Here is an 18183-nt window from a genome sequence, read left to right as displayed (position 1 = left end):
TGAAACGTGCACGGTACAAGTGGGGAAGGCTGTATGCTGAAGTGCATGCATCTAGTTTACCAGAGAACTATAATTTCCAGATCAAGCTCACACCCTCATCCCCGGCACTGACCACTACCTGCTGCAATGGCTTCTCGGCCCCTTCGAATGCCTCCTTCGGTCCCGGCGCCACCGCTACACCGTTGACGAGACCAGCATGCCCCTGGTGTGTAGCAATCAGGGTACCAGTGCGGACGTCCCATGTCTTGAGGTTGCCGTCGGCAGAAGCGGAGGTAACGAGGTGGTGCGAAGGAGATGGGTGTGCGGCGAGTGATGTGATGGGCTCCTGAGCAACGTCAGCTTGGTCACAGATCTGGACGGGAGGGGCTCACGTCGTGCTTGATCTCGGCCCTCACTCGGCCAGTAGCGACATCCCAAACGAACCCCTTTCCGTCTGTCCCGCCGCTGACGAGTACGACTCCCTTCCCGCCGCCGGCCGCACCGCCCAGGACATCAATAAAGACCAGCGCCTCGACACTCTCTCCCTCGGTGTGGCCAGTGAAGGTGCTGACGACATTGCCTGCGGGCAGATTAACGATCTTGACGAGACCGTTCGCTCCCCCGGCAGCGGCAAGCTGGCCGTTAGGCGAGACAGCGAGAGCGGTGATGCCGTGGTGTGAGGGGTCCATGTGCGGGCTGTTGGCGGCGCAGAAGACGGACGTCTTGAAGACGGGAGCGGAGGTACGGGGATCCCAGAGGATGAGGGACGAGTCGAGCGAGGCTGTCAGAAGCTGACGGCCGAGAGGGGGAGGGAAGAGACCGGCTGTGCTGCTGAAAGTGTGAGAGGAAAGGACACCCATGGTGTTTCCAGATGGCACTAGAAATTAGCGGAAGATCATACGAGAAGACTTGAGCTCACATTGCCACATCCAGACTTGCGCATCCTCACATCCAGCGGCGAGGACGTTGCCTTTTGGGTGCCATTGAAGCCACTGATTGGTTAGCACCAGCTCACAGAGCTGTCGCTGAGCTGTACTCACGATGATCTCGCTGCTCGTATCCAGACTGGTCAGGAACTCCCAGTCCTTCCAGGAAGCAACACCGCCCTCCGCTTTCAATCCCTCTTGAGACTTTCTCCGCTGAACTCGCCTCCAAACGCGAACCTTGCCGTCCATCCCGCCTGTAGCTATCATTTCACCGTCGAATGACCAGCCCGCAGCGACAACTGAGTCGGTGTGACCCGTCAGGCGAACGGGAGGGAACGTCTCGGACGACCAAGCGGCGTTCTCGGAGGCGGGCAAGGGGCAAAATATGAAGGCGATATCATCCTCGCCGCCTGAAACGGCCAGAGGTGGGTTGGGGAAGGCGGGGTGGAGGGCGAGAGAGAAGATAGATTGCTGTGCGGCGTGAAGGGCTACAGCATGAGCGGATGCGCTTGCAATCCCTCCATCCTAGACTTACCGCTGACACCCCAACTATTGTCCGTCCCGGCCGGCTCTCCCTGTTCGTCGCCATCCATCTCCATGTCCTCGTCCTCTTCCCCGGGTCCCGGACCGCCGATGACGATTTCTCCGTCGTATGGTCCCTCTCCATCGTCCGGGACGAAGCCACCCTGCACGTCGTCCTCATCATCGTCTGACATGGGCTCGCCAGCATCTCCCTCATCCTCATGGACCTCAACGATATCCTCATCATTGATTTGAAGGTCGTCCTCTTCCTCGACATGCTGGTTGGATTTGCTCGTAGACATCTTTCAGAGCTGCTATCGCCTTCTGTACTTGTGCTAGGGAGAACAAGAAGGGTAAATGTATGATGGGAAGAAGAGGTCTGTCAAATCGCTTACCAAGAGGCAGATGGTTGCTGAAAAATCACCTCCACCGCTCGGACCCGAAAATCTCAAGTCCGTGCCCACCCTTCTATCTTACCAGCTCCCAGAAGCTCTCAAGTAGCTCAAGCCCTCAGGGGATGGTTTCTGGAAGGCTGCGATCCTCCCTCTCCTTATGATACCAAACACCGTACAGGAAGGCTACCAAGTAATGCACGCGGAAACCGGTACCTATTCGGACATGGCGCCGATTCGCCTACGAAACAGGGTGCATTAATATGGATAAGGATAATCTAGGGAGAGATGAATGACACCGCTAGGTGTCATCTACCGCTTGGTATAAGACAAGAAGCGAGCCGCGAGGAGAAGCACAGCAACGTTGAAGACACAGTAGGCAATCTAAATGATTCAGCATGGCATCTGGTCGCTATACCCGTCAAAACTCACGAAAATGCCCAAGTCTCTCCATCGCGTGTCGAAGCTGATAGCGAGTGGCGTATAGAAGCTCTGGCCGACTCGGTACTGACAGAACTCGCAGGTGGCGGGGGCAATAGCCGAGGGGTTGTTGATGTAGCCTCCGACGGCGGTAGCGAACGCGCTGGCGTAAGCGCCGCAGGTCTGGCCGTTGGGTGGGGCTACCACATGAGCTGTGTTCGGGTTGTTTGGATATATATCAAACTCACTGAACCGATTGAACTCGGTAGACTGGCAGACGACCTCTACTTGGTAGAGCACGCTAGATACGAGCCCCGAGATCAACCTGGTGAACGGATCGAGTTGGTACTGGAGGATTCAGCTGGACCCAATCTCAAGACCTGTCTACTTACCATCCAGGAGCTCCAGAAGTAGGGCATGCCGCTGGGACCACCGGTCAGAACTCCGCAGAAGAGACTGCTAAGAGGGGGTCAGCAGCCATAGATGCCATGAAACACATGCGTTGTGCAGACTTACAAGGTCACCAGAAGGAACTGCGATGTCAGCTGGGTTTACTTGTGAATCGGGTAAGCATGAAACTGACAGGGTTGAAGAGCGCCGCAACTGTAATTGAAGGAGAGAGGGCCTAGAGGATCAGTATGAGGAAGCTAGATGAGGTGGAAGACTTACCGCAACAGCTTGGCCAAGGGTGACAGCATAAATTTCGGTGATCAAGATCTGCAGCGGTCAGCCACGGTGTTTTTGCCTGGCTTTTGGGTAGACTCGCCATAAAGAAGACATAGCCTGCTCTTGAGGACTCGTACGGTAGGCCAACCAGGTAGTATAGCAGGACGAAGAAGAGAGTTGCCTGTATTCGGTGAGCTGGGATCGAAGTAGGGCTGACGGGACTCACGCAGAGCAAAGAGTACGGCTGCTCGGCGAGGAACTGAGTGAATGCAAAGATGGTAGAGCTGTACATCTTGGAGCTGGACTCTCTCTGTACAATCAGTATCATTATCATGCACGTAAAGCTCACGGCGCAACATGAAGATTTTTGAGGAATGTGAAGAATGTGTGACTTACCGCGAAAGTCATCCTGGACATGATGTACTGCGGCTCAATCTGAGCCAGCACGAGCGCTGGGAGAATGGTAGCAAAGAATACAGCGACTGAGGCCACATTAGCAAGCTGATACAACAGTGAGAGGCATGGAGAAAGATGCAAGGGGCTTACAGACACGCTAAAATTTGTCAGCTCCTCATTCCTCAAATCCGTGCGCAGAAGTGAAACTTACGTATTGCAAACTCTGCAAACTGGTGTCGAGCTGCAAGAAGGTAAGGCCGACGACTAAGAGGGTCAGTCATAGGGCCGCCGGTCGTCATCATCGTATGTGACTGACCCAGAGCAATGGCGATATGGGCGAAAGCACGAGTCCACTGGTAATCGGCATTTCGCCACAAGGCGACGTTGGCTGCTTTGTCAGCTTCACCCGGTCTACTGTCCGCTAGGACTCACTCCGCGTCAACACAGTCCTGAATTGGAACCAAACGCTGGTAGCATACTCCGAGCCCTTGTGATTCGTGTTGTCCTAGGAAGTCAGCTCATGTTCGCCCTGAAGCCCCTCTCTTCGGAAGCATGAAAACCCCTTGACAGAGTTCTGCGCGTATTCCTCGCCACTCTCGCGAGCAAAGTGCACTCCAGAGGGCGGGAAAATGTACTCACCTCATGGTTGTTTGCAAGAGCTTCCTCGTTGAGCTGCCGAACGGTCTCCTTGACTTCCTGGAGCTCAGGCGAGTTGCGCCACTTCTCTCCCCAGTCGCCACCAATCCTCTTCTGGGAACCAGCACCAATCGCCTCCAACATGAACTCGGCGGGGTTGATGTCTTTCTAATTTCATCAGTTGTGCTCGGGACACAAAGGTAGAGCGGACGTACCGGAACCTCCGCGCCGTTCCTCTCGAGGTACCCGATCAGATCCTTAGAATCCTCGCCAATGGGACCGAAGTAGACGGTCTCGCCACCACGCTGGAGGAGAAGGAGCCGCTCGAAGGATTGGAACAGAAGAGCGTTCGGCTGATGAATGGTGCAGAGAATCTTCTGGCCAGCAGCGGTGAGCTTGCGGAGGAATCGAACGATGTTGTAGGCACTCTGGCCATCGAGACCGGAGGTCGGCTCGTCCAGGAAGAGGAGGAGTTCTGGCTTGGCTGCAAGCTCGACACCGATGGTAAGACGCTTGCGAGCTTCGACGGTGAGACCGAAACTATCGGTCAGCTCTGCACAAGTCGTGGACCTACCCAGGGAATCCGACCATTCCATCCGCCAAATCCTGAAGCTCGAGTAGCTCGATGATATCCTCGACGTATGCGTTCTTCTCCTCGACGGGCACGCTCTGGGGCTGGCGAAGGTAGGCAGAGAAGCGCAAGGCCTCCCGGACGGTCGCAGTCCATTCGTGTACGTCTGAGGTCAGCGCAAGTCAGAACCCGAGCTCACCTTGCTGCTCAGCATAGGCGCATCCCCGCTGGAAAGAAGCATCGATCTTGCGTCCGTCCATTTGAATGTCCCCTGTAATGGTACCCGTGGTCTTACGGTCCGCCAAGACATCCAGAAGGGTGGTCTTGCCGGCGCCTGACGGTCAGCGAAAGCCCAAATGAGCTGAAATTGTCACATACCTGAAGCGCCCATCAACGCTGTGAGCGATCCCGGCTTTACGTATCCCCAGATATCGTTCAGTAGCTGCTTCTCACCGCCCTTGATTGGTACCGTGTAGTTGAGACCCGCCCAGGTGAAAGCCTTGGGGGCCATGCCGAGTCCGGAAACGTCCTGGTCGAGCTTGCCCGCCCTGAAGTCGAGCTTGCGGTCTTCCAGCCTCTTGTTCCTCTCCTTCGAGTCCTTGTCCTCCTTCTTGAAGACTACAACTGCGGCCTTTGCGTCACCTTGCTTCAATGTCTCGATGAAGAACATCTGCAGGCACAGGAAGGCGATGAAGAATCCGATCAAAATGCCAAACTGCGGTCAGCGGCGCCATTGTTCAGACTTACGTTACGCCAAATGTGGGACGAGTAGTAGGTAAACGCCGCGTTCATATAGGCGGTACCAGAGACGACGTTGGAGCCCGGAGTGGATCCAGGGAGAGCGCAAAGCTGGTTGGCTCCTACGGTGTCGGGGAATCCGGTGATGCCGGCAGCAGGAATGTTGCGCGGAAGGATGTAGTTGGTGTCGCAGGTGAGCTACATGTCAGCTTTGATGCGTAGCAAGACTCACGTCGATGCGGCCAAACTCGTTCGCGAAGAGGGCCTAGCTAATCAGCCTGAAGTCCGGTGTATGTAGAAGCGTTGGTGCTCACTTCGTAGGCGTAAGAAAGCGGGTTGAGGTAGAAGAGCCAGAACAGCCACCGCTTCATCGCGAAGACGGGGATCATGTATCCTGCGTATGTGACCATGACTAGAGCGCGTCAGCGAGATCCATCGTCAGTGACAAGGGACGACATACTTGAGATCAAGACACTCGCCAGTCTGAGACGGGTCAGCCTATTCCAATTGCCTGACTTACCTAGCAGCAACGTTGTAGTCCTTAGTGGCTACCCCGAGCGTCCTGAAGAACCCAGCCATCACCATGAAGCCGAGGAAGACACTGGCTGTCAGTATAGTTCCCTGAGCGATAGGTACGGGATGGAGGGGGCGATGGGGTGGACTTACAAGAGGTAGAAAGCAAAGTATGCGCCGGCGGATGTGTAGAGCCCACTGAGGAAGTACGTGATGATAGTGAACAAGCTTGACGTGTCAGCATAGCCCAAGTACAGTGTGTCAAGCAGGTGGGACCTACAAGATGTTGGACGCGTTGTAGGGGATGTCAGCCAAGACGGCAGCGACGGCGAACGCCGCCGGCCTGTAGAAGCGGTAGCCGTTTTGTCTGTAGACTGTATATATCAGCCTTCTCCGCTGTCTGACACTGCCTGCACATTGGCAGGAAGCAAGGCGTGACACTGACGGATAGGTCGACCCTGCAAAGTTAGTCACGTGATTTTTTCGATTTAAGGAATGAGGAGTTGTTGATGCGGTCTATCTGCTGCTACTCACCATCATTTGCCCGGGCAGTTCAGAGAATGACGTAAGAGCGTTAAATAGGAGACTCAAGCCACGCGAGATCAGCACGCGCAACGCATCAGAAGAGCCTGAGGAAGACTCACAACCTGCAGCAGTCAGCGATTAATCACGAAATTGAGCAAAAGTCGAACTTACAAGACACCGCCGCGAGTGAAAGCTCCGGAGACCGAGGTAGGTTGCTGGAAGAAGGTGCTTCCTACGATGAAGGCGACCTGCATGATCAATAAGGCCCAAGCTAGCATAGCCAAAGGAAACTCACAATGACGGAGGTGGCGTAACCGGTGTAGATTCCAAAAGTGTCCTGGAAACGGAGGATGGTCTGCCTCTTTGCCAAAGCCCAAACCTGCGAGGCGAAGGGAACAGTGTATGGGGACTTCTTGCCGACACCCTGCATGATCAGCTGAAGATCTAGTCCGGCAGAAAGAAACATACTCTGTGCTTCTGATCCTGGACAGCCTGCCTAAACTCATCCCTCGCCTCGGACGTCTCTGCGTGTAGCTTCTGGTACTCCTCCTTCTCGGCAATCTCTCGGCGGCAGATCTCGCTCTCCTTGTACGCCTTCTCCATGGCCGCAGGAGTAGACGGAACGGACTCGGCGTCCTTGCCATCGGCGAACTGCCGCTCGTTGAGGTCCGTGCACCCGGTGAGGTAGTCGGCGGTGGTCTGACGGGGAAGATCCTTGTAGCCGAGACCGATCATGTACTGGCGGGCTTCCTTGGCGGGACCGTAGTAGACGACGTGCCCCTCGTTGAGGACCATGACCTTGTCGAATTGCTGGTAGATACCCTCGCCGGCCTGGTATAGCGAGACAAAGGTGGTCTGCTTCATAATGTCGGTCAGGAGCCGCAGCGACTTGGCATAGTCGAGAGCGGTAGATGCGTCGAGACCACGGGTAGAGTTGTCCCAAGATCCGAGAACACCGCCTCCGCACCACATCTCGGCGATTGAGACACGCTTCCGCTCTCCGCCCGAGACACCGCGCATGAAGGCGTTACCGACGATGGTGTTGGCGGTGTGTTTGATGTTGAGCATGGAGAGGAGGAGCTCGAGCACTTCCTCGCGGAACTGCTTGTCGGTGACGCCGGGGATCTTGCGCTTGGGGTTCTTGGTTGAGAGCGCAAATCGGATGGTTTGAGCGACGGTGAGGGTCTGGGTCAGCGCGTCCAAAGTGGTACTCACGGGAAGATGGTCGTCGTCCTCTTGGTTGTAGACTACTTCCCTGAACGTCAGCGAGCACCACCGTCAGACTTACCCTCCGAAACGCTTGCCCATTTCTTTGGACCCGACTCCTGCGTAAGAGACATCCCCCTCGACCGATAGGAACCCATCGCGCTGGTTGGAGATGGACTTGAGGAAGGTAGAGCACCCGGCACCGGGACGACCGAGGACAAGGCTGAGAGTCAGTTAGGCACTCTCCTAAAGAAAGCAGACTCACCACATCTGCCCTGGCTTGAGCACACCCGAGTTCTTGTGCAGAATGGTGTTTGGCTTGGGAGCGAGGGGATTGTAGCCAAAGAGACCGAGGAGGGAGATGACCGGCATGATGAACTGCTCGGCGATAGCGTTGGGGAAGGCGCGAATGTTGATCTTCATCCCACCACCCCCAATGACCTCGAGGTCGTCCCAGGCCACTCCGACCTGCTTGTGCCGGATTCCCGCCTCGTCCTGCTTCTCGCGCCCCGACCTGAGCGTCCCCGCCAGATCAAACTCCTCCTCGTCCTGCTTGCCCTTCTCGACGTCCTTGGTTTCGGCCACGCGCGAGGGCTTGCGACCGAGAACGGATCGCCGGGTGTTGGACCGCTGAAGATCGCCCGATTGCTGCGACATGTTGGAATACCGCCGCTCTAGCGCAGCAAACTCCTCTTTGCCCCGCCTGACCGAGACGCCCTTGGGCTTCTCCATCTCGCCGACAAAGTCGAGCGAGGACGAGGCGGACGGGTGCTGGCCGATGGCGCCGGGTTTGAGGTTGGCATTGTCCCCAGCAACAGTGTGACCGGAGGAGCCAGACGACCCGCGTGGCGACGCGTCGACGGCGTTCTGGTAAGAGGTGTTTCTTTGGGTGGGTATGACCTGGGGCTCGGTCCCAGAGACCGCAGGCTCGTCCGCGCCAAAGAGCTGAGATCGGCGCACAATGTGCTCCCTCTTCTCGCCATCGGCAGGGGTAGCCGCGACGTCCCGCTCGAGCCGCTCCTGGTGGTTTCCGTCCTGGTCGCTGGCACCCATTTGATCGGTGACTTGCGAGTTTGGCACTGTAGTGCCTGTGAATAGGCCAGCAGCTCTATCCGCCATATTTGCTGGATGTATCGAGATGAGTGTTGACGCAGGGTATGCGGAAACCTCTGAAATCTGCTGACTTTGCTCTGAGACCTCGGTCTTCGGCCTTGCTTGTTTGCTGAGTCAGAAGTTTGTTAGCTGAATCAGTCAGGAACTACTCTAATTGGGAGGATTCCCTGGGTCGGACCCGCAGAAGGACCGATTGCAGACGTGTCCCTTCTAACAGCGCCAAGGCTTCCTTTAAAATGGCGTCGGCGGCGTATTTGCGGCGCCCGACTGCCGTTATCGGCCGGCGGCAGCGGCATCAAGGCACTGCAGGATATGGTCGCACTGAGCACTGAGCGGCTGTGGCGCCTCTGGTAGGCCTGCGAGATGCATAGCAGATGGAGCAACAACATCATACCCTACTGGCATGGGCCTGACTCCCCCAGCGCCTCCTCCTCTCCATGCACGTGGATCTGCACCTCCAGCACATCCCTCCGCTTGCTCTTGATCAGATCCCGCACCCTCTGCTCGATAGCGTGCGAGTCTCGGACTGTCATCTCTGGCTTGACCGAAATGGTGAGGTCGAGATGTAGCTGGCCTGGACTGTCAGCTTGAGCGATGCGACGACATACCTCCAGATTTGACACCCCTGACATCCCTCACGCCGAGCAACTCCACGCCGTCGACCGCTTCGCGCACGATATCCTCAATCTTCTGCTTGGTCCCCTTGTCCATACCAGCGTCCACCAGCTCGTAGAGCGCCACCTTGGAAAGCGACAAGCCTTGCTGAAGGATGACCAGGGAGACTGCGAGCCCGCCAACGGGATCGAGGAATGTCCATCCGCCCAGCGACGAGCCCAGTATCGAGGCGAGTGCTACGCCTGAGGTCAAAGCATCCGCTCGATGACTGCTATTAGGGACGAGCTACATATCACTCACTGTAGAGCATTCGCCTTTAGCACCGGGCTGTGCTCCGCCTTGGCGACCCTGTTGGTCACCCGGTATAGCCACTCCTTGACAATGACCGAAGCGAGAGCGATCCAGGCGGCGTGAGGATTGAGAACCGCCGCGGGAGCGTCGTACGTATGCGCAATGGCCGTACCGACATGATCATGATCATGAGGTATGGCAGATGGACCGTGGGAGTGGAACATCTCCAGAAGGGGTGACGGTACGCCTTGGGGTAGGTAATGAGCCAGAGTGTGGAGGGAGGATGATGGGGGCATGGACTCGATAAAGGGCAGAAGGGTCTGGAGGAGTAGCTGGTATCAGCCATGATTCCTGCGTCGCTCACGTGGTATGAATGCAGCCCAATGCCGACCGCTCCGCCCACTGTAATGTCAGCTAGGTCTAACGTTGGGGCAGACGGTCTCACCCAGGATGACGCTCACGCTCAGCGTGCCAAACGTTTCAAACTTTACGATCAGCATAGTCCATGTGGAGGGCAAATGCCTTACTTTACTGTACCCCCATGGAAACGTTTCCGAAGGGGGGCGCCTAGATATCCTCCAGGTAGCCAGAGTGACAAAGTCCTGCCAGTGTCAGCTCCGGGTCACAACTCAGGACGTTGTCCCTTGTAACGCCAAGACTTACCCCGAGGAGATCACTCAAGCTATGCCCCGCTTCAGCTAGCAGACTCGCCGAGTTCATCGCCAGCCCGGCTACCCCTTTACCCGCTGTCAATGCCACATTGCTGGCCAGACCCAGCAGTGTAATCCTCGTCCCTCTGTCCAGCTTGCCCGAACTTATCGCGCTGATAAGCTGTTCAGCCCCTTCAGAGTGGTCGTGAGAGTGAGAGTGGAAGATGGAGTGCGAGTGACCGTCATGATTGTGGCCATCGTGCGAATGGGAGTGGGCGTGAGAGGTTTCCGGCCCAGCCGGTGGAGATGAGATCCGCGTAATCGGCGACGAGGGCCTGCCCTTATCATGCTGCGGCTGGGATGCGCTTCCACGCTTGGACATGATGAGGCGAGGGGATGTTCCGAGAGAAGATGGTGGTGAATTCGGGGCGAGGCGATGTTGCGTTAATAACCCGGTCGGCCGGATGAGGCGCGTGGTATTACAGCCTCTTCGAGAGATGAAGGGTGAGAACATAGAAGAAGTCGCCGGCAGTGTAGTGTCAGGATGAGCGACGCGCTGTCTACATCATCTCCAGTGAGATGAGAAACGCAAGGGGGACAAGGAGTGTAGCTCGGTGAGAACGCCTTCCCCGGCGGCGATGCCACGCTTTGACGCACGGACTGCCTCCCCACTCCCCCACCTTTCTAGGGAGCCGTTCGAGGTCATGATCATAGGTAGTACAAGATACAAGCTATCCTCCACCGTGCACCGACGCAGTCACAGACGCAGTCCTATGTAGCACTTCCCGCACATCTGGCAAACTCCCTGCCGACCGCTGTCTCGACAACTTGCCACTTGCCACCCGCTCCAGTCCCTTGCCGCCTCGCATTGTTGGCGCCCGCGGACGCTGGGGAAGATCCGTATGTGTGTCGTCCTCGTCTACCACTACTCTCTCGCCAGCCTCCGCCTCCGCCTTGACAATGTCGATATCGACACCTTCTTCCCCGCGTATTGAAGGCGGATGTTTTTCGTCCTCGGAGATGGTATCGTAACCGTATCGCTTGTTTGCTCGTTCTCGCCAATGATGACCGTAGCGGATGGTCAGGAGGAGTATGCCAAAGGATATCCACTGAATATAAGCGGGCGCGGATTCGATACTCACCATGAGAGCAGCAGCCACTGTCGAGGTCCAGCCCCATCCGATCGCGTGCGACATGGGCAGGACGAACGCAGACGCAGCAGCGGAGAAGAGGTACCGAACCCCTACTCAATCAGCTAGTTCCAGACTACAAGGAAGCGACTCACAATTGTTCACGGCTATGACACTGGCCGATCTGCTTGTAAGCGCGATCCTCGCCAGTGAGATGACTACTCACCGATCCTGCATAGAATCGACGGCATAAGTATTGAGTGGCGCGAGGATGAGCATGAGCCCAACGTTCTGCAGAAAGAGGAACACGATAGGGGGTGCTACTCCTCCAGCGGACGTTTGCAGCAGCCAGCCATAGATCACTGTGATGTCAGCAAAGCGCGAGCAGTATGAGCTTACAGTGGCAAACAGGCATGACTATGCCAAGTCCGATGACCGCTGCACGCAGGCGATCTTCAGGTCGGCGATATCCCCTCTTCTTGATGTATTTGCGTACTGTCGCATCTGCCATCGCTGCAAGGTGAGCGCTGAGAATGGTACCTGAAAACCAAACTCACGACCCGCTATTCTTGATCCAACGATGTTACCGATACCGGACGAGATGAAGATACAGCCGATCAAGATGGGGTCCTTCTGATCAGCCAAAGATCCTAGCCCATGCTCTGAATGCTCACTGTGATCCCGTACTGGTCTCCCTGTACTATCAGCCAGATCCTCATGCTCTAGCGGGCCACTCACAAACGCTGACGAAATAGGGACAAGCGCGATATAAGCCATCAACATGGTAGCTGAGGAGACAAAGGTGATGGCGCAGATATTTGGCCAGCAGAAAAGACCGAGAATGGCGAGCGGGTTGAAGACGTAAGGGACAAACTTCTTGCCTCTTTCCTGCTTGAGCGTATCGTGTGGGATTGGCGCGTGCATTGTCTCCGGTAGGACAAAGTAGGTGAGACCCATGGCGAGGGCGGCCATCCCAGCGACAAAGTATTGGGCCGCTCGCCAGCCAGGTGAGGTGAATTGTGTGAAGGCGGCGCCGATGAGAGGTGCGAAGGAAGATCCAATCAGTGCCTGCTGGATCAGCATCTTATCTTCCGAGTAGCGGAGGACTTACCCCGCTGTAAAACCAGCCCATGGCGTTACTTCTTTCTGTAGGCCGGTAGATGTCGCCTATACTACCCGCTCCGACAGCGAGCGACGAGCTACTCCCCATACCCTGGAGTATTCGAGTGCCGATGAGCTGGGGTACGGTGCGGGAAAAGGCGACACCGATCGTTCCCACCACCATGATTGGCAGGGAAGCAAGATAGATAGGACGTCTGCCGTAGAAGCCCGACAAAGGCGACCAGATCAATGGTGCTGTGCCCATAGAGACGATGAAGATGGCGATGGTGACGCTGATGATGGTGGCAGTGGAGCCCAGATCGGCCGCGATTTGCGGTACCGAGGGTAGAAAGATGGATGCGGTGAATGCTGTGGGTCAGCCAGACCATCGAGGAGGACTCACGTGATATGAAGGCATTATAGCTTATCAAAGCCGTGAGCAGCTTCTTCCTCCTGCCAGAGAACCTGTCGTAAACGTCAGGAGGCTGCTGTTGATCTCCCTTTTCCGCTTGAGACCCCGATATTTCCATGCTGGACTTCGACGGTAGCGGTGTTGTTGATGCAGCCTTCGGAGCTGACTCCACAGCGAAATCTTTTCGTGCGACCGCATGGCGGCCATCTTCTGGGGCTGACATGAGGGGCTGGAGGGCAGGAGAGGCGTCATGGAAAGGCAAGAGAGGGGAAGGTGGCGCCGCTTATAGCTCGTCAAAATAGACATCGGGTTTGGCCGAGATTGAGTCAGGGCATGCCGGCATGTCTCGGTCGTCCCCGAAGCGATCCACTTCGGGTCGTGATGCGTCCCACCATGCTGCCTGTGAGGACTGGATGGCTGAAGCTCTGCATCCAAGGTCCTCGACGCAGATCACCAGAAAGAAATCAAAACCTGATGCATGACTGCCACGATCTTTGAGAAACTGGCGAACTAAAGCTAATCGCCCATAAAGATCCCCAGTTCGCCACCCAAATTGATTGCAGCTTCCTTCCCGTGGCTGGTCCGGATACGCGGCCAGGTACGACAGACTGAGTGGATCCAGGTTGCCTGTGGTTATACTCTATACGTGTTAGCGTCGTCTCAGAGAAGGCTGCCTTGAGAGATGCTCACTGGGCTGATGGTTCCACCGTATCTACCGCTTCGCACCCTTGAACAGCTTGGCCCAGGCCCACTTGCCAGCCTTTGCAGCAGACTTCTCCTCCATTGGTAGCTTCTCGACGGTGTGAGAAAGATCCGATGCCCCAGATGGAGATCGCAAGACTCGGGAGGTAGGTCGAGAGGGGGCGGAGGGGGTATGGTAGAATGGGTGGTCAAAGCAAGACGCAGCTGCCTGAGAGACGCCGAAGTGGAAGTGTTCGGACATTGTTGAAGGTGAATATGAGTTGTCTAGTGATGTATGGGAGTGAGACTGAGGTGTGGAAGACAAAGGTGTTGCTGTAGCTAGCTCACTCAGCTGGAGCTCGCCTAATATAGCTGGCCAACCAGGTTCATCCGGATCCGGAGTAGCTATTGACGCTCTCTACCATGCGGCGGCATTTCTCTCGACTCGACACGATCGTGTATGAGTCGTGATACCACCGCATGCCGTCGTGCATCTCCAAGACTCACCGTCGGCAGCTGGCCGAGTCAATAAGTCCGGCCGGACCCGAAATGCCACATCGTCGTCACCTTGCAGATCTCGTTTCGGACTCGAGCGGTTTTTTTCCGGCTCCGAAGATCCGAAGCTGGACTGGCAGAGTCGACGGTCCGGCAGAGTGGCACCGCAAACGAGAGGGAGTGACAGGGCAGTCAGTAATTGTTCTGAGCGGAACATGATGCCTGCGATGACTGGAATATACTGTGGATATCATTGTAGGGAATCATCACACCGCGGCAGCGACAAGACGCTTCCCACCTCCGGATGCCCATTCCCGAATTCTGATTAGAAACCGCGAGATGCTGCATCGTCCTGTGATCCTCGTTGCATGTATGGCCTACTCAAAGCTACCTCCTACACGACATGCCATTGCAGCTCTACCCAGCGTCCACTGCCCTGACTCGAGGAGACGAAGTTTGGCACGGCACGTAGAACCAGACACCTGGCAGATCAGTCACTGTGCTGTCGGACTTGGAATCAGACACTCACGCTACTTGCCTGGGCGACCACGCAGCGCCGATCTACTGCTTTCCTCCCTTGAAGAACTTCGTCCAGCTCCAGAGCGACCCATGAGACGTCGCGGGAGCTGCTTGAATGATGGGAGGAGTGGGAGATGTGGGTGATGCCGGCGTGGACTCGGGGGACGCGCGGCCTTCGTCGGCTGAAGGAGGGGTCTGTGCGGTGGGTGGGGCGGCGACTGTTTGATGGGATGGCTTGCAGTCGACGGGATGGGCAAACCCAGCCTGGGTCGCTGTCTGTGAGACGCCAAAGTGGAAGGGTTCTGACATTGTGAGATGGATAGTTGTACTGTTCCTAGGGGGCTGGTCTTGCTTTGAAGTACTTATATACGTCCATCGGATATACCGGAAGGGGAGGTCCCAATGACACGCAAGCCATGCTGAGTCGTATCGACGCGCGTCTCCGCGTCCTGACGCAAAGGATCCAAAGAGCAACGCTTGATAAGCGTTGGACGGACCCGAAGAAGCGCCACATCGGCCGTTTCGGATTTGACAGATCTGTTTCGGCATTGACTCGATTCCGGCTGCCAGGAAGAAGGGGTCTGCGGGCGCTTCAGCACCTCTTGGAGTGTCGAGAGATGATGGACCCCGCTATGCGCAGCTCTTAGTCTCCACAGGTAGCAGGCAAGCTTGACCGAGGTTTCGCCTTTCTATCTGCCTTGTTTCACTTCCCAAAGAGGTAATTTTCATCATGTCAGCTAAATCTAGGAAGCCTCTCAGCTCGCCTCCAGGTGCGCTGCATGCATGTGAAATCTGCAGCGCGGATCAAAGAGAGCAGGCGTGCGCTGGGCAGACCAGTGAAGTGATGACGAGTGGTCGTTGACCACACGATGACAGGAACAATCACATCCGCTTCCTCAGCCATCAACAGCTCGGCGCGTCGCGCTTGATTTTTGCATCACCTCTTGTCTCACCCAGTCTCTGACGCCATGGCGCCTTCGTCCCTCCCCATCTCCCACCCACTCATCCTCGAGCTCACCTCCCTCCGCAGTCAGCTATCGCAATATCAACACTCATCCCACGCCTCCGGTATCCAGCTCCAGGGATCACGCCTGGAACTCTCCCTTGTCAAGGACCAGAATGCTTCTCTCGCCTCCACCTTTGCGGCACTCCAAGCGGAGCTGGAAGTCCTCCGCGCGCACCCCGAGCCTCCGCTTCTCAAGCCAGACTCTACCGCTTTGTCAGAGCTGACTCTGGCGCATCGCCGACTATCAGCCAAACTCGACATCACGGAGGAAAGCTTAGCTGGTTGCAAGCTGGAGCTGGCGGCTGCTAGACAGGAGATTGGACGGCTAGGCAAGGAGCGAGAGAGGGATCGCGCCCAGATCAACGAGTGTAGACGGTCAGAGGAGGAGCGGGAAGAGGAGCTGGTGTGGGAACGGGGGGAACGGAAAAAGGCCGAGCAGCAGAAACAGCTATGGTGAGTGGGAAGAAGGCGGAGCTGATAGCAGCGATCTCGCCTTGAAGGAATACTCTACCCTGGTCCACTCTCTAGACCCGTCGGCGGTCCCTCCATCCGCTCCCGCCACCACTAAAACCGTCCTATCCTCCCCCAAACTTTCCGACGCACAAACCCTATCTTCCCCCACCGACCCAATCTCAAATCCCACTGAGGCCATCTCAAACCTCCTCCAAGGCCAGCAAGGCGTCCATCAACTCGTCGATGACTTTGTCTCCCACATGACGGCCAAAGAAAAGGAGATCACTCGCCTGGCAGCCAGAGTGGACGAGCTCGAGCTCTCCCTGTCGAGCGTGACAAAACAGCTCGAGGAGGAGACGGCGCTTCGTGTAGAATGCGTAGAAGAGAAGGAGAGGGTGGTGCGGAACGACCAATCTGCTTCCAAGGTGGTCGAGCGGTACATGACGTTCACGCAAAAGACGCACGCGACCATTCATATGCACCTCGACAATCTACGGGCGAGATCGACGGCGACGCAGGCGTCATTGCGGAAAGAAAACACAGAGTACCAGGCGAGGCTCGCGCTGGAGACGGAGAGGGGGACGAGGCTCAGGGGAGCGGTGGAGGAGATGGCTGAAGGGCTATCACGAGAGACGGCCGGACGTAGGAGAGAGGTTGCACTACGGCTGAAGATGATCGCCGCGGAAGAGAAGCGAGAGCGCAAGGTGGAGATATGGCTGGATCGGGTGAGAAGAGCCAGGGAAGGAGCGGAAGGCGCAGTACTGGAGCCAGACGCGCTCGAGGGGCTGGTGGATGAGGGAGTCGAGGCGGTGGCGGAGGACCGGATGGACGTCGGACGGGAAAAGCGGCAAGCCTGGCGAGGCCTGCTCGGTCGGAAACGGGCGGCGAGCTATGTCGCGGTCGACCAGGAAAGCTCGGTTGCTAGGGTGTTGCTGGCGGAAGAGCTCGTCAATACGCTCGTGCAAGATCTGCAGGTGGAAACGGAGAGGCGGATTGAGCTTGAAAAGCAGCGGATGCTTCTGCTGGCCAAGGAGGCGGCAGGCGGAGAGGTGGTCAAGGAGGACGGAGATGATCTACTGGTGTTTGATGCGGACAAGGAGGAAACGGAGGAGGATCACGCAGCCCCACCCGCCACCGCGCCACTTCCTTCGCCAGATCCCACACCCCAAATCGACGGTCTCAAACGTCTCTTCCAGCCTATGCGAGATCGCTACATTCCCCTACAATCGTCGCTGCACTCCCTGGGACATTCCCTCACAACCATACGCCAATCCCTTCCTCAGCCTTCTGTACCCGTCTCACCCATTTTGCCTCCCCCACGGTCGTCGCGCAAGCCCTTCTCCACCCTCAACCTCCGCCGACCTACCCCACTCGCCGATCCTGTCCTCGTGACTATCCTCGATAGCCTGCACGAGGTTCTGGAGGACGCCCGCGTCGACGTCGAGATCGCCCTCGCGGATGAGGAGCGCGTGTACCGCGGCTTCGAGGCGCTGCTGAACGTCGGACAAGGCGGTATGGCACATGCTGGCGAGGTGATTGCCGATGCGGAGGAGTATGTCTCGGACCGCTCCGCGGCGGGGCCGTTCGACAAGCTCCAAGCGAGGGTGGCGGATATTGAGGCGGACCTGTCCACGCTCAAGGAGCGGATCATGGAGTATCAGGGAGCTGGCGCACCAGACGACGAGCCCAATCAGGAGACTGAGAAGGGGCGGAGCAAATTCTTGGCCAAGTCGGTCTGGTCTGACGTACCCCTCAAAACGGTCTCGTCGGTCCGTATCCGCTCAGCCTCTCCCCTCAACTCGCCAAAGCTCGACTCGCCGTCCTCTTCACCTCGGCCCAATCCCATCGCCGTGATGGGGAGTATGGGGCGGTCATTCTCAAGTAGCATCGTCGGGGCGCCACGAAAGGTCAGCGGGTTTGCTGGTGGATTATACAGGCCCAGGAAGAAGGAGGGGGAGGTGGCGTCGGAGAGGGAGGGGCTGGTCAGGAACGCGGAGGATGATGTGGAGTGATGCGGGTTTGTTCAGAAGAGCGGTCGTGACCAGGGACATTTTTGCTCATTTGTAGATGATCAATCTGGTATTCAGGGGCTATCGTGCCCACGCTCCTACCTCATTCGCTGACACAACTCATGACATCTGGACAAGGATGCTCACCAAGACAAGGCCATCCCAGCCTGACGCCGCTCGATGTCTCTTTTGTCTAAAGCGGCTATCCCTGACACAAT

The 18183-nt window shown here is 56.9% G+C and overlaps 5 protein-coding genes across 5 annotated transcripts; 1 reads left to right on the top strand and 4 right to left on the bottom strand.

Moving 5' to 3' along the window:
• Positions 1 to 67: 67 nt before the first annotated feature.
• Positions 68 to 1729, bottom strand: MKK02DRAFT_17399 (ribosomal large subunit assembly and maintenance-related protein; the record flags this gene model as incomplete). Its single annotated transcript, XM_053085782.1, has 6 exons — positions 68 to 325; positions 372 to 856; positions 899 to 971; positions 1020 to 1393; positions 1441 to 1564; positions 1598 to 1729. 6 exons carry the CDS (start codon positions 1727 to 1729, stop codon positions 68 to 70), a joined length of 1446 nt encoding a protein of 481 aa, XP_052943406.1.
• A 402-nt stretch (positions 1730 to 2131) lies between these two features.
• On the bottom strand, positions 2132 to 8543 carry MKK02DRAFT_18092 (ABC-2 type transporter-domain-containing protein; the record flags this gene model as incomplete). Its single annotated transcript, XM_053085889.1, has 33 exons — positions 2132 to 2203; positions 2252 to 2439; positions 2488 to 2587; positions 2632 to 2698; positions 2756 to 2772; positions 2823 to 2864; positions 2909 to 2956; positions 3018 to 3086; positions 3132 to 3215; positions 3302 to 3387; positions 3509 to 3565; positions 3618 to 3689; positions 3734 to 3806; positions 3941 to 4105; positions 4153 to 4477; positions 4512 to 4674; positions 4708 to 4842; positions 4887 to 5223; positions 5256 to 5444; positions 5479 to 5511; positions 5561 to 5658; positions 5707 to 5729; positions 5767 to 5847; positions 5913 to 5987; positions 6040 to 6133; positions 6205 to 6217; positions 6294 to 6345; positions 6456 to 6532; positions 6580 to 6708; positions 6753 to 7469; positions 7500 to 7539; positions 7573 to 7713; positions 7756 to 8543. The coding sequence occupies 33 exons, from the start codon at positions 8541 to 8543 to the stop codon at positions 2132 to 2134; spliced, it is 4650 nt and encodes a 1549-aa protein (XP_052943405.1).
• A 455-nt stretch (positions 8544 to 8998) lies between these two features.
• MKK02DRAFT_38285 (cation efflux family-domain-containing protein) lies at positions 8999 to 10541 on the bottom strand (the record flags this gene model as incomplete). Its single annotated transcript, XM_053090029.1, has 7 exons — positions 8999 to 9177; positions 9212 to 9486; positions 9519 to 9841; positions 9874 to 9911; positions 9955 to 9994; positions 10037 to 10111; positions 10173 to 10541. The coding sequence occupies 7 exons, from the start codon at positions 10539 to 10541 to the stop codon at positions 8999 to 9001; spliced, it is 1299 nt and encodes a 432-aa protein (XP_052943404.1).
• A 349-nt stretch (positions 10542 to 10890) lies between these two features.
• On the bottom strand, positions 10891 to 12920 carry MKK02DRAFT_17775 (major facilitator superfamily domain-containing protein; the record flags this gene model as incomplete). The annotated part of the gene is made up of 10 exons (XM_053085839.1): positions 10891 to 11268; positions 11302 to 11402; positions 11445 to 11476; positions 11516 to 11651; positions 11689 to 11802; positions 11847 to 11919; positions 11964 to 12003; positions 12032 to 12357; positions 12401 to 12759; positions 12794 to 12920. The coding sequence occupies 10 exons, from the start codon at positions 12918 to 12920 to the stop codon at positions 10891 to 10893; spliced, it is 1686 nt and encodes a 561-aa protein (XP_052943403.1).
• A 2545-nt stretch (positions 12921 to 15465) lies between these two features.
• MKK02DRAFT_17987 (uncharacterized protein) lies at positions 15466 to 17968 on the top strand (the record flags this gene model as incomplete). The annotated part of the gene is made up of 2 exons (XM_053085875.1): positions 15466 to 15956; positions 15988 to 17968. 2 exons carry the CDS (start codon positions 15466 to 15468, stop codon positions 17966 to 17968), a joined length of 2472 nt encoding a protein of 823 aa, XP_052943402.1.
• Positions 17969 to 18183: the final 215 nt, after the last annotated feature.

This window comes from Dioszegia hungarica (assembly GCF_025882075.1).
Source record: "Dioszegia hungarica strain PDD-24b-2 chromosome Unknown MKK02contig_16, whole genome shotgun sequence".
Classification (NCBI taxonomy): Eukaryota; Fungi; Basidiomycota; class Tremellomycetes; order Tremellales; family Bulleribasidiaceae; genus Dioszegia; species Dioszegia hungarica.
This window is presented reverse-complemented; position numbering and strand designations above follow the sequence as displayed.